Below are 22,768 nucleotides of genomic sequence, written 5' to 3' on the forward strand. Positions count from 1 at the left end.
AGCTGCAGAGCTGGGAGCCGCCCATCTCCGTGGCTTCTCATTTGCTCATTCAAAGGGGGACTTCCAGAGGGACTCTGCCCTCTGAGCTTCCTCCCATGCACCCACTTACTTAAAAAACGGGGAAGGATTTCAGATGAAACGGTTTCAATGGGACGTTTAAGGAAAAAAAAATAGCAATGTGAATGAATCAGGAAAAAGCAATGAATTTTTTATAAACATTTCAAAAGTCGCCGCTCCCCGGATGCTTATGGACGAGCCCCAGGGTCTTCCCTCCTCCTGGACCACCCCAGTTCTCTGCTTTCTGCACAGCTGTCCTCAAACACGTCCTGATATGGTGTGGCCCACCACGTGGTCGTTTCCCATGCACCTTTCTTTGTGTGGCCTCTCTGCAAAGCACAGGTGGGGACTGGAAATGACCCAAGGGACGTCAACTCTTCTCCCTACTCGAGATTTCACAGAGACATGGCCCAGGAGAACCTGGTCCATGGGAAAGGCAGCAAGAAGACCCTGGAGCAGAAACTGACCAGAGCTCCATTACCCACCAAAATGGCGGCCTTGCCAATGGACATGTCCACCCCTGGATGTGCGTTTTCCCCAGAACTTAGCGCACAGGTGGCCCTCCGTCCCCGGGTGCCTCCGTGTATCTGCATATTTTGGAGACGCTGGAGGCAAGGGGCCGCAGAGCTGATTGAATTGGGAGAAGCCCACGTGGTCTGCAGGCTCCCTAAAGCAGTGGAGGTGACCTCTCGATGGACAGGTCTTCCCGTCACCATGTGAAACGTCCCCACGGGGTTGGATTCGGGGCATATGGAGTTGTAGGGACTGGTTTGGCAAGTTCCCGGGGAGTTGGTCATTTTTTTCAAAATGCCAAGTTATAAAACGAAATCATGACGCGTGAAAATCCTACAAGGGCAAAGTGACACCTTCTTTATTTCCTGCTGTATTTCAACACCCAAAGGCCATCTGGTGACCTGAGGTCACATTTGGGTCTTGGCCACCCAAACTCCCCCACCCTCGTCCTTCCAGTTGATTGACACATTCCCCAGAGAGCAGAGGACACGCGGTCACCTGAGCTGGAAACCTCCTGCCTTCTCTGAATTCACCGTTGACCACCCATCAAGACCCACCGGAGGTCAGAAGCAGCTGGCGGTGGGTCTGCTGACCGACTGGACAGCGGCTTACTTATTTGCAGATCCAGAAAACTTACAAGTCCACCTCCAGGTGTCCTTGTCTGACCCCACAGTGGAACACGGAGCATCCAAGTGAGCTCTGTCCACTTCCAGTTCCCGGTCAACGGGACTGGGTTCTGGGGCTTGTTTTTGTAATAGCCACGGCCAGTGTCTGCTTCACGGGACCAAAGGGACCAAAGGAGGGAAGATTAGAGAGAGAGACACATACAAATGCACATGGAGGGATGGACGGATGGGTGGATGGGTGGATGGGTGGATGGGTGGATGGATGGGTGGGTGGGTGGATGGATGGATGGATGGATGGGTGGATGGATGAGTGGATGGGTGGATGGATGGATGGGTGGATGGATGAGTGGATGGATGGATGGGTAGATGGGTGGGTGGATGGATGGGTGGATGGGTGGGTGGGTGGGTGGATGGATGGATGGATGGATGAGTGGATGGGTGGATGGGTGGATGGATGGGTGGATGGATGGATGAATGGGTGGATGGGTGGGTGGGTGGATGGGTGGATGGATGGGTGGATGGGTGGATGGGTGGATGGGTGGGTGGATGGATGGGTGGATGGGTGGGTGGGTGGGTGGATGGATGGATGGGTGGATGGATGGATGGGTGGATGGATGAGTGGATGGGTGGATGGGTGGATGGGTGGATGGGTGGGTGGGTGGATGGATGGGTGGATGGGTGGATGGGTGGATGGGTGGGTGGATGGATGGGTGGATGGGTGGATGGATGGATGGGTGGATGGGTGGATGGGTGGATGGGTGGATGGGTGGGTGGATGGATGGGTGGATGGGTGGATGGATGGATGGGTGGATGGATGGATGGGTGGATGGATGAGTGGATGGGTGGATGGGTGGATGGGTGGATGGATGGGTGGATGGGTGGATGGATGGATGGGTGGATGGATGAGTGGATGGGTGGATGGATGGGTGGATGGGTGGATGGATGGATGGGTGGATGGATGGATGGGTGGATGGATGAGTGGATGGGTGGATGGGTGGATGGGTGGATGGATGGGTGGATGGGTGGATGGATGGATGGGTGGGTGGATGAGTGGATGGGTGGATGGATGGGTGGATGGGTGGGTGGGTGGATGGATGGATGGATGGATGGGTGGATGGGTGGGTGGATGGATGGGTGGATGGGTGGGTGGATGGATGGTGGATGGGTGGGTGGATGGATGGGTGGATGGGTGGGTGGATGGATGGTGGATGGATGGGTGGATGGATGGATGGATGGTGGATGGGTGGGTGGATGGGTGGATGGGTGGATGGGTGGATGGATGGGTGGATGGGTGGATGGATGGATGGGTGGATGGATGAGTGGATGGGTGGATGGATGGGTGGATGGGTGGATGGATGGATGGATGGGTGGGTGGATGAGTGGATGGGTGGATGGATGGGTGGATGGGTGGGTGGATGGATGGGTGGATGGGTGGGTGGATGGATGGTGGATGGGTGGGTGGATGGATGGGTGGATGGGTGGGTGGATGGATGGTGGATGGATGGGTGGATGGATGGATGGATGGTGGATGGGTGGGTGGATGGGTGGATGGGTGGATGGATGGATGGATGGATGGATGGGTGGATGGGTGGATGGGTGGATGGGTGGGTGGATGGGTGTATGGATGATGGATAGATGCATAGTAATTTAGATACAGCCTGGATGGATGACCAGATATATAAATGGGAGGATGGATCGACAGTTAAGATCAATGATAAATGGAAGGACATTTAATAAGGCATCGACACATGTGATCACGGAGGTCCACATCCCATCATCTGCATTCCCGAGACCCAGGAGGGCTGAGGATGGAGGGTATTTGCTGTCCCTTGGTAGATGCTCTTGGCTGCTTCATAAGACCCAGCAAAGGCGTCCACCCCGTGCATGTTCAGCACTAGGGTGGGGTCTGGGACTCTATGTACTACCTAAGCGTCCACTGGCCACATGAGCCTCACGGGCAGCATGAGATCCTGCACCGAGGACCGAGCCTTCCACACAGAAGCTGCGCCTGCTCTGCAGACACCATGCAATGGGTCGTCCATTAAGAGGAGCGGGGACAATGAAACCCCATGTCCCTGAAGGCCCCTTTGTTCCTGAGGTGCCAGCCAAGGTGAGGGAACACCAAGAACAGGCCAGAAAGTGCAGGTACAAATTATCCCAAGGGACACGGACTGGCTCTCTCTCATGCCCACGGGGAACCAGGCAAGTCAGAGTCATCTCTAGTCCAACCAGCATCCAGTTAGGGTGACCTGGTCATGGGACCACGTGTGCATGTTCTGGTCACAGTCTCCTCAGGTGTCTGCCCCGGGCTGATCCCGTGTGCTCCCACTCTCTGTCGTTGGATCCTTGCCCAGAATGGATCTCCACAGTTGCTTCCACGTTCCGTGGCCGCCATCTTGAAATTCCCCATCCATGTTTGGGGCGGGAGCCGTGTACTCTCCGTCCGCGTGGGACCTTGTGACCTAAGGTCTGTGTGGCTCTTGTCTCAGGCAACAAAGAGCTTCACTCGCTCGATGCACCGCAGTGTTTATAGTTTTTCGTTGCTGTAACAAATTACCTGAGAAAAACAAGTTGGAATAGGAAAGGTTCACCTTGTCCCGACCGATGGAGACCCCAGCCCTGGTGTGGCCCTGGCCCCCACACGGCTCTCACCCGCCAGACCCCGCCAGGCCGCGTGTCTTTCTAAATGGACTCAGGCAGACACTTTGCAAAGGCGTCCCGCAGGGAGTTGGTTTTTCTGACTCCGTGGCGGCCTAATGGCGAGGTTTTGCCCTGTCCACGAAGGACGTCTTGGCCACTAGGCAGCTTCCCTGGTTTCTGCAGCAGCCCCGACCCGAGTGACGCTGGAGCAGGACACACAGCGGGGCCGGAAGCCAAGTTTCTGCTAATGGCTTAGAGACTGTTTGAACCCTGGGCCGGTCACAGACGGGCAGGAGCCCAGGAGTCTGCCAAACGGAGCCGCATCCCGGAGCGTCCGGGCGGCCCAGGAAGATGCCCGCGGTCAGGAGGCTCTGGAGAGGCAGGTGCCCCCACGGCCCGATCCAGGGGCCCCAGCTCCTGCTGCTGATCCCACCCCACTGCAGGGGGGCGGGGCGGTGGGCCGGTTCCTCATCAGGCAAAGTGGAGTCCCCAGCCCGAGTCCCCGGCCTCACGGTTGAGTCCCGGTGTGTAAGGGCTAGGTCCACTACAAGGAGCCCGGCCAGCGTGTCCGGAAAGGTCCCCCCCCGGGTGGTCTGTCTGTCCTTCCACTCACTGGACCATTCATCTGCTCAATCACCAACTCATCCACCCACCCACCTATCCGTCTGTCTGTCTGTCCACCCACCCATCCACCCACCCATGCACCCACGGATCCATCCGTCCGTCTGTCCACCCATCTGTCCAGCCATCCATCCATCCATTTTGATATGCAGACATCAATCCATCTGTCCATCACATACACTTGGTCCAACCTATTAATATATATTGCACTTTGCAAATAGAGATGTAGATACACTTTATTGTACGAACCATTTTTTAATGTCTTTTATTGACATTCTGTTTGCAATTATGTCGACTATTATGCACCCTAGATATGCCACGCAATCTACAGATACAGAGGGAATTCTCTGTACACAGATAGAAATATCCTCCATTATATATAATATAAATAGCACAGGTCTCCCCACTATTATATATTCATATTATAGTATACAATGAATTATGATATATTAACCACCTGATAATATGACATATTATTTTATATTATTAATATATTATAATGTATCATATATAATTACGATTATATATGTTTTATATTATAATATGATATAAAATATATAATTATATATGATGCATTATGATATATTAATGTTAATACATGTATTTTAATATATAACATAATATATTATAATACATATTATATAAAATATAATACATAATATATAAATTATAATATATAATATATATATAAATTATAATATATAATATATATATAAATTATAATACATAATATATATATTATAATATATAATATATAAATATAATACATAATAAATATATCGATTATTTTTATTATATATTATTTTATATATAAACAGTAGGTGCATTAACACTATGCAACTTTATGTTAATGCATATAATATCTGTGCAGTTCTGCACAGTATTAACCCTACTATGCACATGCAGTCCTGTATATTAACACATACTGCACTCTGTGTATAGAGATTTGGGTATATTTTGTTTATTTCGTTTTACTTATTGTATATATATAGCTCTTGTATTAACACGACACAAGCACCCTCTACACATCACAGATGCACCATTTATATTTGATTTTAGGTATTCACACACAGCAGGCAGACACGCGGTGCTCCACGGATGCCATGACATATGTGTGTGTCCTCAGTAATCCTTGCTGACGAGTTTCTTCCGGCTGCTTGAGGGCATCGGAAATTGCGTGACTTGCGAGGTGCAGTGGCCCACGCCTGTCCTCCCAGGGCCTCGGGAGGCTGAGGCAGGAGGATCGCCAGTTGGAGGCCAGCCTCAGCAACTTAGAGAAGCCCTGAGCACCTGAGTGAGCTCCTGTCTCTCAATAAAAATATTTTTAAAAAAAGGGCTGGGGACAGACGTGGCTCAGTGGTTAAGCACCCCTGGGCTCCAAACCCGGGGCTCCGTCTGCAAAAACAAAATGTTTCATGGTGGAAATGCTGAGTCTTTACCATGAGCTGATTGTGCTTTGCTTGCACTCCGCCGCCGAGAGAATTTAATCTCCTAAAAAGCCTTGTGTCTGTCTCGGGGTTGGGCTCCCAGCCCGGGCCACAGTGGCCTGAAAGTGCAGCCTGTCACAGCTCGGACCAACGCCAATAAACACCAATAAATAGACCTGGATGGAGGCTTTTAAAGTAAACACCGCGCCCAGAGGTAGGCGCAGTACCCACTGCGGGGCCCTTGAAGACTTGTACCTGATGATTGACACATTTGGATCCTTGGGGGTGGAATCCAATTCAAAGGATCCCCTCCCACACACACCCCCCCCCACCCATTAATCGAATTTTCATTCTGGAGATGAGAACTTTAGACATTTCAAAATGCCCACAACACCTAATGGAAATTGTAATTCTGAGCCAGCGCTGAAGGAAAACAGAACACCTCATGGTGATAAAGGGGGCACAAATGAGTCTTTGGAATTGGCCACCAGCCTGGAGTCCCCTGGGTTTCTTTCATTTGCATCTCAGGCTGATTGGCCTCGTGGCTCCAAAATGGCTGCAACAGCTCCAACATTCCCTGGCCTCATAGGGAAAAATCGTACCCCTCCATTGTCCCCAAGTGTGCAACCTGGAAAAATCTGTCACTGGGCAGAGGGTGAGGGCTCTGCAGGAGGGGAAGAGGGCAGAAGAAAAACCTGGGAGAAGGGGCTGTGGCTGTGCAATCAACTCAGGTGAGCTGTAAGACTTCCTGTTTCAACCGACAAATGTCAGCTTTCTTCTTGTGACTCCCAACCAGGGTCAGGTGGCAGGGCAATTAGGGGACAATAAAAAGATAAACTCTCTCTCCTCTGGTGCAGGTGTGCAGGGCCAGGTTTGTAAACAGATTTGTAACCTCTTGTGAGGTTACGCCGCCGCAGCATGTGGAGGCCCTGGGTGGAGGCCCTGGGGTGCAGGGCCAGGCCCTGTGGCCCTGTGGCCCTGTGAGTGTCACCCAGCTGGCCAGGGTGCGGCAGGCCGCAGATGACAGGTGTTCCCACACAGGCCGGAGGGGGCCCAGACACAGCCTGTGGCTAGACAAGGACCTGGACTGGCCAGAGGGGAGGTAGTGAGTGACTCAGGGTGGAGAGTCGGTGACTCAGGGGTCTGTCACGCAGGGTAGTGGAGTGTCACAGCGCGGAGGCAAAGGCGTTAACCTAACCTAGAACACAACATGGACTTAGTGGGGACCGGGGACACCTCTGGCCTGGGATCAGGGCCTTTAGATTCAGAGCCCACCACAGGACGGGCCTCCAGGGACCTGGGAACAGGGTGGGGGTGGCATTTCCTGCCCATCCCCCCCGCCCAGTGATTGACAGTCCCCACCCCCAGCTCTCCTCGCCCCTAGGCGCCTGCTCCCGGAAGCTGCCAGAGCTGAGGCCTCTTTCAGGGAAATCCTTGCCGGTGCGCAGCTGGAGCAACCGTACGCCTGGTCCCGCGGCCCCTCCCCCACCCCGGGACTTCCCTCCGCCACGAGTCAGAGCTGCCCGGGGAGGCCGCGGGGGACCAGGGGCTGCCCTCTCCCGGGACAGACCGAGCGCGAGGTCCTCCCTGGGGGGCGCGTGGGGAGCCCCGCGGTGCAGTTTGCAGACACGAGGGGCTTGGCGGGGGCCGGCGACCCCCTGGGAGCGCACGGGACTCGCCCCGCGGGGTCCCCTCCAGGGTTTGCCGCGGTCCCGGGGCCAGGGCGCGGAGTGGGAGGTGGCCGGGGCGGGCGCGGGGCGGGGACAGCGCGGCGCCCCTCCTCCGGCCCCGCCTGGGCCCGGGATCTCTGGGCCGCCGCCCGCGCGCCCCACTCGCCGGACTGTCCCCCGCGGCTCCGCGCGCACCATGGCGCGTCGGGCCGCCCTGGCCGGGCTGCTGCTGCTCCTCCTGCTGGGCGCCGAGCTGCAGGCGCAGGGTGAGTGACCGCCACCGGGCCCGGGGGGCGCGGGGGGCGCACGGCATCGCGGGAGACGCAGCGCGCGGCGGGGCCTCGGTGCGCGCCCGGAGCCCTGGCGGGCGGCCAGCGGGTGGCCCACGCCTCCAGGAGCAGGCCCGCGCGTCCAGCTGTGTCCCCGGGGCCAGCTCGGATCGCTTCCAGGCGCGAAATGTCAGCGTGTCTTTTCGGGCGTCTCCAACTTTTTCAAAGTTTGCAGGGGGCCCCGGGCGGGGACATCCGGCGACCGTCCCCCTCCGCTTCCCAACCCGGGCGACCTGCTTACGGTCCGCAGCCCGGTGCCCGCTGTCCCCCGGCCACTTGGGTCGCCACCTCTCGCCCACGCGCACGGGGGGCCTCGGGGACCTGGGCCTTTGTGTGCGAGCGACGTCCCCAGCCACGCCCTGCGCCCGGGCCTAAATTTGGAATCGGCTCCCGGAGCTGGGGCCTGGGAGGAGGGGCAGGGCGAGGTGGGCAGAGAAAGTGCAGGGCGAGCGCTGGCCGCGGGTCACGCCTGGTGGAGAAGCGACGCGGGGACAACGAGGCGCTCTTACCAGATGGACAGGGGCTTGTCACTCGGGACACGCAGGGAAAGGAGCCAGAGAAGCAGAAACCCCGGGACCCCCTGGCCCTTTCTTCCCCCCATCCCTGCCCAAACCTCTTTGCAAAACGGAAAGGCTTCAGGGCGCGGGTGGTGTGAGTCACTGTCACCACACGCAGGGCACCGCTGGGTCCCTGAGTGCGCGCGCCGGCTGCCGGTATCTGGGCGCCGGTTCGGTTCAGGAATGAGAAGCGCGCAGCAGCCGGGATGGGGCCTTCAAGTTTCTATGCAGAACGCCCCCAGCCGGCAGCTCAGCCTAGACCTGGGGGGAGGGGGATGGGACACCAGGCACTCGGTTTTTAGGGACAATTTGAACCCGCTTTTGGAATGCACCGCGGCCAAGCACGAGCGCAGGCTGCCTCCTGGTGGGGAAAAACGAGTTCACAGCTCGCCGGTCCTACCCATCCCTAACTTGTTCCTGACATGCTGTTGCTACAGAATTGGGGGGCGATGGCACCTTTTTGGAGGGGTACGGTGGAGAGGGGGCGGCCTCGTCATGTTGGAGTCCCAAATGAGGCGTTTCAGCGTGTCGGCTTGGAAGTGCCTCAGTGGTGCTCACAGGCCCTACCAACCCCGAGGCTGTGGATGTGGATGGTTTCCGTGATGGGGTGGCCGCAGGGTGGGGCAGAGGACTCCACCTCCTCTTCCCGCTCCTGATCCCCTCTTTCCCATCAGATCCTCTTGGGGTGGGCGGGATGGGGACCAGATTGTTCCCGAGAGTGACCCTCGGGCTTGGTTTTCAGGGGGGTTTTGCAAACAATCTTGGCTCCAGACGGGTCCTAAGGCTTGCTGCTGAGAACTCTGCTCCATGTTCCCGGTTTGGGGACGCGGGGAGAGCTGGACATTCCCCAGGCATGTGGGCGGCGCCCAGGAACCAGGAATGGTCACCCAAACCGTGGCTTTGAATGTCACGGTGACAGTGGCCGAGCCTTCCACAGGGACAGGGGATTTTGGAGAAGTGGGAAGACCCAGGCCCAGGGCTTGGCGTCTCCAGGGGCAGCGGCTAGTGGAGGAGGAATTGTCCTCCTGAGGCAGGGGACCCCTGGACGCTGAGGGTCCATTGTGGGCATCTGCAGCCAGGAGGGCGCGAAGTCCCTGCAGGGTGGGCTCTGGCTCCCAGGTGGCACCGGAGCGGGAACCTTGGGTCCTGGTGCATCTCCTTGAGCTCAGCAGTGCCTTAGATCTGAGGTGGCCGGCTGTGCACCTGTCCATCCACGAAGCGTCCCTCTGTACCTGGAAGCAGTCGGCCACCCAGAGATCGGGAGGCTGAGGCAGGAGGATGGCGCGTTCAAGGCCAGCCTCCGCCAAAGCGAGGCCCTGAGCCACTCAGGGAGGCCCTGTGCCGAAATAAAATGCAAAACAGGGCCGGGGACGTGCAGAGCTAACTGGACGCCTGTCCAGCGGGGGGCACTGTCCAGCGAGGGGCAGTCAGGGAGGTCACCTGGGTCCTGCTGGGCTCTCCATGTCCCCTGGCACCAGGACATGGGGACCCTGCTCTCCGCACACTCGCAGACCCTCCTCTCGCGGGGTAGCCAGAGGCGCCCGGAGCCTCTCAGGGGGACGCTGGATTCTTTAACCCAGAAGCCGTCAGCCCCTGGCCGGGCTGGGGACCTCGCCCCTGACTCCCACCAGGTTTTCAAACCTATTTACACGTTCGGCAAAAGAAAGGCCCAAAATCCAGACAGACGGACATTTTCCCCCCTGGAATCTGTCCGTCCGTCTGGGTGACCTAAGGGTCTATTTCATTTCATTCTATTTTTTTTTTTTTTTTTGTACTGGGGACCGGTCAGTACGGAGCCACACCCCGGCGCCTTTATTTTTATCATTTTTAGATTTTTTTAAATTATTTTTTTAAATTTTATTTTATTCATTTTTTGGGGGGGGGTGGTACCGGCCGTTGAATCTGGGGGTGCTTAGCCACCGAGCCCCGTCCCCAGCCCTTTTTATGTTTTATTTAGAGACAGGGTCTCCCTGAGCTGCTCAGAGCCTCTTTGAGTTGCTGAGGCTGGCCTCCAACTCGTGATCCTCCCGCCTCAGCCTCCCGAGCCACCGGGATGACAGGCAGGAGCCACCGCGCCTGGCCCAAGCCGTTGATCACATGGTCGTCGTCACCTTGTGAGAGCGTGGTGGCAGGCGGAGCATGGTGGAGGTGGCCTTCACGGTGGCAGAGTGTCCCCACCTCAGGGACAGCTGTACGCTCTGGCCTTCTTGTGTGTGCCCTTGTCCTGGAGGGAGGATGGTGACCAAGGACGGTGACGGCATCGGGGTGATAACGGCACCCTCTGCACATGGCCGCTTCTCTCTGGGGGCTTCCTGTTGGTGCTGGGCCGTTGGTTTGGGCGGGTGCCAGCCTCCCTGGTGAGGCTGGGCCTCTACCCCGCCTCTACAACTTCCTGTTTCCTGTTTTCCTTCCCCCGAGCCGCACCAGCGGGTGCCCTGGAAACCGCAGCTGGCCGCCCCCCGCTCGCGGGCGTCACTTCTCCAGGGGACACCTCTGTGCGCTGAGAAGCGCCCCAAGATTGCAGGTCCTGTCGGTCCCTCTGCACCGAGCTAGCTCCCTCAGACAGAGTGACGGACAGCCAGGGGCCCCCGCCCGCCCAGTGTCCGGCTTCCAGCCAGAGATGTGTGCGGGTCAGAGCCTCTGCCTGGGTTCATCTCCGTGTCCAGCAAGATGAGGAGCTGGAGATAAGCGGGGAGTGGAAATGGTGGAGGAGAACTAGACTGCGAGTGTGATCACAGAGGGAACTTCCCTAGATCCACATCTGGGCATTCTGCTTTTTCTCCACCCCCCCCCCCCCCCGAGTGTCCAGGGCCCTGTCCCCAGATTCCTCACTGGGTTGAGGTCACGTAGGGAATTGCGCAGGGATCCGGTCTGTCTGGGTGCACCAAGTGCACGGGGTTTTAGTCTCCTTGGCCTGCATCCCCTCCTTGATGCCTATCTTTTAGGATATGGCCCTTTGCCGGAGCTCAGGACTGGAAGCAGCCCGTTCCACTCCTGCCGGCTCCTCCTTCCACCCATCCATCCCTTGATCCTTTGCCGGGTTATCCCAGCGGCTCTGGAGGCTCAGGCAGGAGGATGGAGAGTTGGGAGGCCAGCCTCAGCCATTTAGCAAGACTCCACCCAACTCAGCGAGACCCTGGGGGTGTGGCTCCCCGGAGAAGCGCCCCCGGGTTCCTCCCCAGAGAAGGACAGTTCCCTTCGGTGGTGACCCGCCCCGCGGTGCAGAGTCCCAAGGGACGGCCAGGTCCGTCTCTGCGCCTGTCACCTCCGCCTGGGTCCCTCCCGCACCCTCAAGTGGGCTGTCACTGTCATGGAGAATCCCGACACGGTCCCTGAGCCACCGTCTGCTCAGGAAGGGACTGTCCCCCTCCCAACTGTGGGGGACAATGTCTCACAGTGACAGAGGACGGGGGGCCGCCGCGGGGTTACACTGTCGCCGGGCCTGGAAGGCGGGTCCCTGAGCTGATCTGCAAAAGGCACCGCATACAGGCGGCGCCTAAGCTCGGCGTAGGTCGACCCAGCTGGTTTGCAAGTCCTCCAGGGGCCCTTGGCCTCTGCCGGGCTGCCCTTGGGTGCGCCTTCGGGCCGCCGCGTTTGCACCTGCGGAGCTCCACCCCTGCGCGCCTGCGGGAGGCAGGGAGGCCGGGAGGGAGGCCCGTGCGCGCCGCTGCGGCTTGTTTTCGGAGTTTCCAGGCCGCGGAGCCGAGGAAGGGCGGGGCTCGGCCGCTGCTGGGACGCGCCCTGGTGACTCATCGGCCGGTCCCCTGCACATCTGGAGGCTGGTTGCGCGGGGCGGGGCGGGGCGGGGCGGAGGCAGCCTCTCTGCAAACCCAGGGAGGATCCCGAGCGGCGGTCGGCTTCCCCGCGCATCTGGGGGCCCCCTCCGGACTGGCCACCTGCTCTTTCTTGCTAATGTCCCTGGTGGGGTGTTTGGGCAGCAGATCTGGGTATGGGTCACCTGGGGTTTTGTGCGCACCCAGGAGGAGCGGAAGGGAGGACGGGGCTCTGTGTGTGGGAAGGAGAGGAAGTTGGAGGCTTTCTTTGGACGGTCTGAGTGTCACTTTGTGCCCCCTCCCCCCCTCCGCCTGGTGTAAGATGACACGATCTACGTGACCCAGCCGTCTGCGCCCTCACCATCATGGCCCTGTCCTTCCCAGCAGCTCAGAAAAATGGGGACAGCCTAGGATGAGCCCCCCGGGGGAAATGTGGCATAGTATGCAACCACGAAAAAGGCAGATTCCTCCTGTCCTCCGTGACAGCCTGGTGGCCCCAGGGGACGATGTGTGTGCCCTGAAAGGAGCCAGGCTCAGAAAGACGAGGGGAACCTGTTCTGCCTCTGACACGGAATCCAAAGTGTTGATCTCACAAGAAACAGGAAGTGCCCAGGTGGTTGGGGGGAGGAGATTTGGGGAGCCGGACCGAGGATTAGCTGCAGAGCTGGTTTGGACCTCGGGGAGGCCGGTGGCAACAATGTGTCCCATCTCGGGACACCTGGAGGGGATTCCAAGTGTCCAAATGTCCTCTTCCACGTCTGGGAGCTCTGCAGCCTCTGAGGAAATCGGGGGTGTCCAGACCTCTGCCCCTGGTGGACCTCTGCCCCTGGCCCCATCCACCGTCCACAAACTGGACCCCCGAGCCCCGTCCCCAGCCCTATTTTGCATTTTATTGAGGGACAGGGTCTCCCTGAGCTGCTTACGGCCTCGCTTTGGCGGAGGCTGGCTTTGACCTCACCATCCTCCTGCCTCAGCCTCCCCAGCTGCTGGGACGGCAGGCGCGGCCACCGCGTCGGGCGTAATTTCCGCGGTTTCTAACCTGGATCCCCTTCCTTTTCCTCTCAGATTTCGACCTGTCCGACGCCCTCGGTGAGTAGAGCCTGGTTTTTTATTTTTACTTTTTTAACTCTGCACACAGTGTGTCCCTTACGGCCTTGACGGTGTGAGCCCCTCGGGAAGGGGACAGTGCACACAGGTCCAGCAGGGTCCACCGTGGTGGCCGCTGGGGTCATTCAGTGGAGATGGTGACCTGGGGAGGACACGGCCATGGCACGAGGGCCCCCTGACCCAGGAGGAGCCCATCTCAGGACCCTTCACTGAGTCCCTCTGCAGACACCTTCTAGAAGTCGCTCAGTCCCATGCTAATTGGCTTAGAGCCTGGCTGAGTGGCTGAGGCTGGCCTCCAACTGTCCATCCTCCTGCCTCAGCCTCCCGAGCTGCAGGGATCCGAGCTGGGAGCCACCGCGCCGGGCCCAGCCTGGGTTCCTAGCGGAGGCCGCTTGGGTGCAGGTCCCTGAGGAGGAAGCGGGATTCCCGAGGAGTAAAGGGGCACCGGGTCCCTCCCCGCCTTCTCCTCTGATCTCGGGCGTCCACTCTCGGTCTTGCTGGTCAGCTTCCTCTTTTTGTGGTTTCCGGGGGCATCTGTGTCTCCGGAGGAAAGGGACAGCCCGGCGGGACCGTGCTGTGCAGCCAGCCGTGTTCCACGTGTGCACGGGGTGGGACGCGGAGCGGGCCTCCCTGCCTCCGTCTAGTACCTCAAGTTATTTTTGTTTCTTAGGGGACAATGACCAGAAGCCAACAAAGGCTCCCAAAAAGCCCAGCGATGACGGTAAGGAGGCAGAGTCCTCGCTGTGCAAAGAAGAAACAGGAAACGCTCGCTTCCCGGTCCCTAACTAACAGCAGGACACAGCTCCCGGAGCCACCAGGGGACATGAGTCACTCAGGGTGGTGACAACCAGGGATTGACCTCGGGGACACCCGACCCCTGAGCCCCCTCCCCAGCCCTATTTAGCACTTTATTGAGAGACAGGGTCTCCCTGAGCTGCTCAGGGCCTCGCTTTGGCGGAGGCTGGCTTGGAACCCGCGATCCTCCTGCCTCGGCCTCCCGAGCCGCTGCGGTGACCGCCGTGGGCCATTTCATTCCCATGTCCAGGCCCAACTTTGGGACCCGTGGCCTCTGCCCGTCTATTCCTTAACGGGCATCACTGGGCCCCAGAGTGTGGTTGGAATCTTAGCGGATGGGATGGCCGCTGCCCGCCCCTGGCTGGCCTCGCTGCGGAGGCCGCTCTGCCTTAGCTGCTCGCTTGCTTCTGAAGGTGGCGCGGCGGGGAGCCCTCGCGCACTGAGCAGCTGCTGCTCGCCCTCCGCTGACCTAAGCTTGGCCGCGCTCGAAGCCCCGGGGCCCGTGACAAAGATCGTCCCCAAGCCCTGGCAAGGTGGGCACCGGGGTGGGGCCTTCCTGGAGGGGCGGGCCTCGACTCTGCAAAGGGAGGCACTCGAGACCCGCAGGAGGGTTGAGGTTTCTCTGCTGTGGGGGGGTCTCCCTCCTGCGCCCCGTCGGTCCTGGGGTCCAGCTCCGCGCTCCTGGAGGCCGTGTCTGCGAGAAGGACGGCCTCGTGCGTCCTGAGGTCCCGCAAATAGACGCGGTTAAGGCGGGATGAGGCGCTTGGACCCGGAGAAAGGTCCATGCACCAAGCGGGGAGTGTGGTCAGGGCTGCCCCAGGACCCAGAAAAAGCCACCGGACGGCTCCCCGCAGCTCAGGACGCGCACTGCGCAAAACGCAGTCGCAACTTTGTTGCAAATGAACCCGCGAAAGTTGCAACTTTGTTGCAAATGGACAGCGTGAGTCAGTTGCAACTTTGTTGCCCAGCGACACGGTGGAACACCCCGTGTGCAAGGTAAAGGGGAGCTACCCCAGGGTCCCCAGTGTCCCCTGCTGCACGCGCGCTCGAGGCTCAGCTTTGCTAATAACCCGCTGCTTCTGCTCCACCCCCGGGTGACCGTCTGTCCGTGCCAGCATCGCGCCCCGAGAACTTTGGAATTAACCCCCTGTCCCCGTTTCTAGGGAACGGCTTTAATCTCGAGGACGCCCTCGGCGGTGGCGGTGGTGGACACGGTGAGTGACCTGCTGCAGCCAGGGTCGTGGAGGTGCCCACGCGCGCATTTCCTGCCAGAAAGCAGCGAGGGGCGTCAGGAACCCGACTCGTGTTCTTTGATCCCTGCCGCCGTGAGCGGTGTGGCAGTTGGTGCTGGTGTCCGAGGTCCAGTCCCTGGTGGCCGACTCCGTGGCTCTGGCCCAAGGGGAGCAGAACAAGATGGCGGCAGGGCCTGGAGGAGGAGAGCAGCTCAGGACAGGGCACCAGGGAGCAGAGAGAGCTCTGCCCACCAGGGACAGGACAGAGACCCCCAAGGCACAGCCCAGGGACCCCCTCCTCCAGCAACACCCCACCTGCTGCAGCCACCACCCAGTGAGTCCATCCAAGTGGATTAATCCACTATTAGTCACCACCCAGTGAGTCCATCCAAGTGGATTAATCCACTATGAGTCTACACCCAGTGAGTCCATCCAAGCGGATTAATCCACTGTGAGTCTACACCCAGTGAGTCCACTCAAGTGGATTAATCCACTATTAGTCTACACCTCTTACAACCCAATCATTTCACAATATGGCGGCAGGGCCTAGAGGAGGAGAGCAGCTCAGAACAGGGCACCAGGGAGCAGAGAGAGCTCTGCTCACCAGGGACAGGACAGAGAACCCAAAGGCACAGCCCAGGGACCCCCTCCTCCAGCCACACCCCACCTGCTGCAGCCACCACCCAGTGAGTCCATCCAAGTGGATTAATCCACTATGAGTCTACACCCAGTGAGTCCATCCAAGTGGATTAATCCACTATTAGTCTACACCCAGTGAGTCCATCCAAGTGGATTAATCCACTATGAGTCTACACCCAGTGAGTCCATCCAAGTGGATTAATCCACTATGAGTCTACACCCAGTGAGTCCATCCAAGTGGATTAATCCACTTATTAGTCTATACCCAGTGAGTCCATCCAAGTGGATTAATCCACTTATTAGTCTTCACCCAGTGAGTCCTTCCAAGTGGATTAGTCCACTTATTAGTCTTCACCCAGTGAGTTCATCCAAGTGGATTAATCCACTTATTGGTCTACACGTCTCACAACCCACTCATTTCACTCACATGGTCTCCCACGTGACCTTTGCCCTCTGTTGAAAGTGCTCAGTGAGTAGCATCGTCACCAGGGGGTGGATGGCAACTGCCAGGTGACCATGGGATAAGTGTCCCCTCCGGGGCGAGGTCCAGCTGTGCTGTCCAGCGGCTGGGTGACCCCGGGGGAAGCCGACGAAGGTCCCTTCCCTTCACTTCTCGCTGCTCTAACTCTGTTGCAGACGCCCCAGCGTCGCCCAATGAGCCCAAGCCCAGGCCCAACCAGCCCGGCTCCTCTGGTGAGTCCCCCCTGTCCCTCGGCTGGACTCGGGGTCATGGGGCGTGGCTGGACTGAGGGTCGTGGGGACCGTCCTTGCCCCAAAGGACGCTTTGGGCCGGGATCAGCAGTTTTCAGGCCTTTTTCTGTTTCCTTTGGAGACGGGCGGAGGCTGGCCTCCAACTGGCCGTCCTCCTGCCTCCGCACCGGGACGGCCCCCTCCACCCCGAGGACCCGCTGACTCTCCCCCTCTCTCCCCAGGTGGCTTTTCCGACAGTGACCTCCTAGACGGGACTTCGGGAGGTGAAGGTGAGCTGTCCTTTCTGCCGCCACCCCCCCGCGGCCACCGGCCCTGCAGAGTGTCCCCGAGCTTCTCTGCCAGGTCACTCTCGAACGCGCGGAAAGACCCCCCTGCAGGCTCGTCCTCCGTCTCCGAGCCCCACATGGGGACCGAGCCGTTGACACAGGGGACCTCCGGGGGACCTTCCAGGTGCGGGGGAGACGGGAGCGGGCTGCCCTCGGTCAACACTCTTCTCTTGCAGGACACGGCGGTGGCTCTGACGGCGGCAATCCCAGGAACGAGGGACAAGACAGTATGTACCTTGAACGGCCGCCCTCTCCCTTCCCCTCTCCTCTGGGGACAAGGGACGCCGGGGACACAGTGCTTGAAGTCGTAGTGTTTGCACAATCGATCGCCCTGAAGACCTGGGCAGAGCCCCGTCCCTCCGTGTCAATCACGGGCCACAGCTCGGCTGGCCGCTCGGCTGCGTGGCCACTTTGCAATTTTAGGAACTAAGTGACAGATTTTTTGGGTGGGTTTGGTACCCGGGATTGAGCCTCAGGGTCCCTCCACCCCTGAACCCCGTCCCCATCCCTATTTTGCATTTTATTGAGAGACGGGGTCTCCCTGAGCTGCTTACGGCCTCCCTTTGGCGGAGGCTGGCTTTGAACTCGCGATCCTCCTGCCTCAGCCTCCCGAGCTTCCTGGGCCCGTCCTCTTTGCCGTGTTTAGATGGATCTCCTCGGGCGGCTGTCCTGGGCTTCCACTGCCATCCGCGTGTCCCTCTCCGTCACGGTGACGTCTGTTTCTTCCTCTGTGCAGGTAACTCCGAGGGCGTGGTCCCCGGCATCGTGGGAGCCGTAGTGGTGGCCGTGGCCGGCGCCATCTCCAGCTTCATCGCCTACCAGAAGAAGAAGCTGTGCTTCAAAGAAAACGGTAGGTGCCCTCCTGGCCGCGCCCCGGGCCTCCTCGCAAAAGCACACGCAGCAGCGCTCTTGCCGGCTCACCGCGCGGGTGCCAGGCTGGGTCTCCCTGGGTCTGCCATCAGGCCCTGCTGCCCCGACATGGCACATGTGCACAGGTTGCTAACTGCTCCGGCGCCGCCATCTTGCTTTCTGCACCCAGAGGCATCCGACCCTCCACATGGAGAGTCCCTCCCGCCCGATTTGGTGAAACCAACTCACCAGTGAGGCTCTTGGATGGGGTGCAAAATTGGATGGAGAATCGGGACTCTGGGCGCCTTGGGGACCGAGGTCTTGGGGACTCCATGGTGCGTCATGGGGGTTGGGACCTGGTGCTTAAAAGTCCCTGAGTGAGGCCCAGGATTTGCTCCAAGTCGGGAATCTGGGCCCACGATCAAGGAGATGCCACCAAGGATCTAGAATTCCAGGGAGAACCCAAACCCTCGCCCGGCCTGGGTCTCCCCAAAGTCGCAGGGACCTCCAACGGCCAGGAGTTCTGCCCACGTGGATTTTACAATTTCCCTTTTAGCTCCATTTTCCCAAGTCGGGGTCTGACATGCAGCGGGAGGGGGGGACGCAGGTGGCTTGCTCAGGAAGGATGCGCCCTAGCCAGGGAGCCCCGTGGCGACGCGGGGAGAACGTGACCTTCGGTTTCTGGGGACGCCTCGGGCCTCCCTCAGGAGCCTCCACCTTTTTCTGGGTCGTGCACGATTCCGTTTTCGCCCCTGAATTTTCAAGTGAGCTTGCAAGGCGTGACTCAGGTAGCCGTGGTTTTAGGGACAGAAAGAGGTAGAGAAATGACCTGGGGTGGCCGGGAAGGGGGTTGGGGCAAACCGAGTCCACCACGGAAGGGAGGAGGGGAGGCTCACTGTGAAGTCACCCGGCCACCTGCCTGACGCTTGCAGGGTCTGTCTCTGCTGCTTGTCCCCTGGCACCGGGTCAGCTTCGAGGTCCGCATGGGGGGCGCACAACCACGCGGAGCCTAATCCATGCTCAGGGAGGCGCTTCGGGCTGGGCCTGTGTCCCTGATGGACAGCTGGACGCTGCGCGGAGCAGGGCTGCGCTCACTCTCCTGCCTCCTGCCTGGTCCTCTAACGCCGCCTGGCTGCGCTCTGTCCACCCGGCTCCTGCCCACTGCTGACCTCTTAAACGTCTCCTTTTTTTTTTTATCATTATTATTTTTTTCTTTCTTTTTGGTCCCCCCCCCATTTCAGATGCCTCCAAGACCTAGGGAGGAGCAGAGCACCCTGTCCAGTCCAGAGCGCCCTGAGGACCCTTGTGCCGCTCCTAGGACGCAGCCTGGCCTAGCGAGCCGCCTCCCCCTCTGTGCGCCCGGGTCCCCTCCCCAGCTAGCGCGCCTCTCTCCTCCCCGCGGGGTCCCCTCCGCAGATTTCTGTACCTTAAATTCTCCATTTCTGGGCCTTCTCGGTGCACGGAGCTCGGGCCACACGGCGCGCACCCAGTGCGCGGGGAGGGACGGGAAGGGATGGTGTCCCTTTGGAACGCCACAGAGAGAACGGGGCGCGCCGTGTCGCCCTGCCCCCGAGGGTCCTCTGCAGCGGGTCAGCAGGGCGAGGACCCCTCCGCCGCTCTACTGTGCAGGGAGAGCCCTGGGGCGGGGTCCCCCTGCTCCTGGGGACCTCGCCACTCAGTGTCACTCAGCGCAGGGGAACTTCTCGGCCCAGGATTCCTTCCGCGCTGGGTCTGCAGACACCGCTCCCCAGAGTCCTGTCCTGCGTTGTCCAAAAAGGGCACCGCAGGTGGTGGACAGACCGACTGTGGTTCTGATCACCGCCCCAGGGTGGCCGCCTGGATGGCCCTTTTGCTGTTTGGAAGGACACATGTGTCCAAAGCATCCTCGGTTCGGATCCCCTGAAGCCAGTCCGCGCAGGCGCGCAGGCGCACAGGCTCAAGTCCCCGCAAACGCCACTTGTCAGTACCGCGGAGTGACCGGCCGCTGGTACTCGGTGGCATGCTGACCTGGGCTCCCAGGCTTTCGCAGTTCGCAGTAGTTAAGGGCCAACCCGCTGGGTCCCCTGTCCGCAGCGCAAGCACCCTCTCTGGTCACCACCTGCGCACCTCCCTCAAGCGCGCGCCTTGCGTACACCTTGGGCTCGCTCGCTCTCTGGTCTCAAGCACGTGGGCTTCTTCACTGTGGGTGTCACTTAGAGGCTGGGTGGGGGTGCAGTTTGCAGATCTTAGGGTCCCTTTAGGGCGTCCATCTTTCTGTCGCCGTGATTGCAACCCGCACCGCACACCTTGAGGCACGACGGTATTTGAACCACGGCAGGGCGCGGCCGTGCGTTCAGATTCTGTGATCAGGGGACACGGAGGGCTCGGGTGGGGTGACCTGGGGGGGGGTGAGCCCCCTCCGTGTGGCGTGTAAACGTGTCCTTTGGTGACGGTGCAGAGAACAAATAAACGCATTTAATCCGTGACCCTCGTGTGGACTTGGAGCTCTGTTGGCCTTTAGATGCGCGTTGGAAGAGAAGGGCGAGGGGGTAGGGGGTGACATGGGGCGCGCGACTTTGAAGTTCCACGGGATCGAGCCCCATCCCCAGCCCCTTAGGGCTTAGGTTAGCTCTAAGCTAAGTTGTTGAGGCTGGCCTCCAATGGACCATCCTCCTGCCTCAGCCTCCCGAGCTGCTGGGATGACAGGCGGTGGCCACCGTGTCCGGTACCGGAGCTGGTTTTGGTGGTTTGCATTCTGGGGCAGGTGGGTACAGGGGCAGGGGCAGCTTTTAGCCCAAGGATGGCCCTTGGGGTACTAGCAGGGACGAAAAGTCCCCCTTCTGCAGGCTGCGAGAGTTCCAAGCCCAGCGGTCGCTTCTGAGCCTTGAAGTGGGGGTTCCGTGCCCACCACTCATTCCTGCAGGTTCTTAGGACTGAGAAACGAAGCCGGGGGGTGCAGCAGACACTGGCATCCACCCCGTCCCCCCGCACCCCCACCCCCGGCTGTGATTTGTGCATCTTGAGCAGTGCGTTCCCTGCTCCACTGAGCTGTGCGTGTGTTTGTTTGATTCTTTGCAGCGGGACAAGGAGAAGTGGACTTGGAGAACCGAGCGGGCACCAACGCAGAGCCACCAGGTAAGGAAGGGCGGGTAGGGAGGCCGGCTTCCAAGTCTAAGAAGGAGAACTTGGCTGGGTGTCGCGGGGGTGCACCCCTGTAATCCTAGCCTCTCGGGAGGCTGAGGCAGGAGGACGGCAAGTTGGAGGCCAGCCTCAGCCACTCAGGTGCTAAGCAACTCAGCGAGACCCCGTCTCAAAATTAAAAAGTAAAAAGGGCTGGGGACAGGGCTTTAGTGGTCAAGCACCCCTGGTGTCCCTTTCCTGGGGGTCCCATCCGTCACCTGTGGGGCTCACGGAGTGACTTTTACTATGTGTGTTGGATTGAGGTGCCCGGGCCTCCTGGGTCCTCTAGGAAGCATGTCCCCACGTGCCCCGGGCACTGGGGAGTGACGCCCTGTCCTCTGTCCACCCAGTGCAGCGCACGCTTTTGGAGAAGTAGAGGCCGCTGGGCGGGAAGAGCCCAGTCCTAGGTCGGTCGCTGAGTGACACCTGCCCAGCGACACTTTGCAAGACCAGCTGTCAGCGCGGAGGCCACCGCGCGCTCGGGGAGCCGCCGCCCTGTCTCCACTGAAGGACTCCTTGTCCCAGACCTGAGGTGACCAGCACCCCCGGTGACCAGCGGGACGAACCCGCGGGGACTTGTGTCACCTTGACCCCGGGGCTCCCGGGGATGGGAAAGGCCCACCAGGACCCAGAACCTGGGGTCCGACACCAGCCCGGACAGATGCCTGGATGCGCAAGCCCTGGGCCGATGCCCAGTACCTGGACCCAGGCGACGCCTGAGGCCTCCCGAGTGGGGCTGACCCCAGTGTCCTCGCGTCCCTCCGATGCCTTAGGGATATCCAGCTGTTTTCTTTTGTTTTGATTTTTTAGGATTTTTTTTTTCCAATTAATAAAACAAAATTGGAAACCAAGCGCTTTCTGCGCCCGGGTTTGCCTCGGTGGGTTCCAGCGGGGGCTGTGGGCGGGGCCTGTGGGCGGGGCGTGGGCGGGGCCTCCTCTTCTACAGAGCACGGATGCTCCCCGGCACCCAGATGCAGACAGTTCCCTGGACGCGCATGCTCCGCAGCAGATACTCCCAAGACGCCAGATACTCCCGTGCGCTCACACGCACTCAGATACTCCCCTGCAGCCAGATACTCCCAGGCAACCAGATACTTCCCTGTAGCCAGATACTTCCCTGCACCCGCATCAGGCCAGGCAGACAGATACTCCCCAGCACCCAGCTACTTCTCTGAATGTAGGTCGGCCCTGGCACCCAGGTGCTCCCCTCCCTTCAGATGCTCCTCTAAACAGAGGCTCTGCCTTGGTGCAGATGCTCCTTGTGCGCCGGGACACTTCTGCACCCAGATACTCCTCTGCTCCCAGGTGCTCCCCGCATCCAGACCCTCCTCCGCACTGGGATCCTTTCCTGTCCAGATACTCCCCGGCCCCCAGATGTCCCCCCCCCCCGTGCGGCGTGTGTCCTGTGGGTGGAACGTGCGTGTTCCATTGCTCACCATTTCTGGAGCCTGGACCAGGGTGGGCCCCGTGGACTGGGGTCTGGTTGAACACGGGGCAGCAGCTCCTCCCGTGGTGTCCGGGAGTGTCCTCCTGGGGGAGCCGCGGTCACTGGAAACGGTCCCTTCCCTGCGGTGACAGCCGACTTTCCCCCGTGGTGTGGGGGGGGCAGCAGCTCCTCACCTGGGGCCGCTGCCCACGCCCAGGCCCCCAGGGACGGGCTCCGGTGGACTCCAGCTGCAGCCGGTCAGCCTCGGCTTCCGGCTTCTCCACCAGAACACGAGCCTGTCCACTCGGGGT

At 59.7% G+C, this 22,768-nt stretch overlaps 1 protein-coding gene across 3 annotated transcripts; it reads left to right on the top strand.

Annotated features, from left to right (window-relative positions):
* The first annotated feature begins 7,642 nt into the window (after positions 1–7,642).
* On the top strand, positions 7,643–21,882 carry Cd99 (CD99 molecule (Xg blood group)). 3 transcript variants are annotated; one of them, XM_078035230.1, is made up of 11 exons: positions 7,647–7,820; positions 13,279–13,302; positions 13,991–14,041; positions 14,529–14,648; positions 15,279–15,329; positions 16,623–16,679; positions 16,919–16,966; positions 17,200–17,250; positions 17,760–17,873; positions 20,930–20,986; positions 21,382–21,882. In XM_078035230.1, the coding sequence occupies exons 1-11, from the start codon at positions 7,751–7,753 to the stop codon at positions 21,405–21,407; spliced, it is 669 nt and encodes a 222-aa protein (XP_077891356.1). In that variant the 5' UTR covers positions 7,647–7,750; the 3' UTR covers positions 21,408–21,882. The 3 variants fall into 3 exon arrangements, with proteins under 3 accessions (XP_077891357.1, XP_077891356.1, XP_077891358.1); XM_078035231.1 differs by lacking the exons at positions 20,930–20,986; positions 21,382–21,882 and adding an exon at positions 19,114–20,337 and having other exon boundaries at positions 7,643–7,820; XM_078035232.1 differs by lacking the exon at positions 14,529–14,648 and having other exon boundaries at positions 7,657–7,820.
* The last annotated feature ends 886 nt before the right edge of the window (positions 21,883–22,768 follow it).

Source organism: Ictidomys tridecemlineatus, chromosome Y, assembly GCF_052094955.1.
Source record: "Ictidomys tridecemlineatus isolate mIctTri1 chromosome Y, mIctTri1.hap1, whole genome shotgun sequence".
Classification (NCBI taxonomy): domain Eukaryota; kingdom Metazoa; phylum Chordata; class Mammalia; order Rodentia; family Sciuridae; genus Ictidomys; species Ictidomys tridecemlineatus.

Excerpts from the sequence above, each read along its gene's own strand:
- Cd99 (XM_078035230.1), top strand. The coding sequence starts at position 7,751 with ATGGCGCGTCGGGCCGCCCTGGCCGGGCTGCTGCTGCTCCTCCTGCTG. Across the intron at positions 14,649-15,278 it reads CGTCCCCAAGCCCTGGCAAG|GGAACGGCTTTAATCTCGAG; the intron begins GTGGGCACCGGG and ends CCCCGTTTCTAG. Across the intron at positions 17,874-20,929 it reads GCTGTGCTTCAAAGAAAACG|CGGGACAAGGAGAAGTGGAC; the intron begins GTAGGTGCCCTC and ends GATTCTTTGCAG.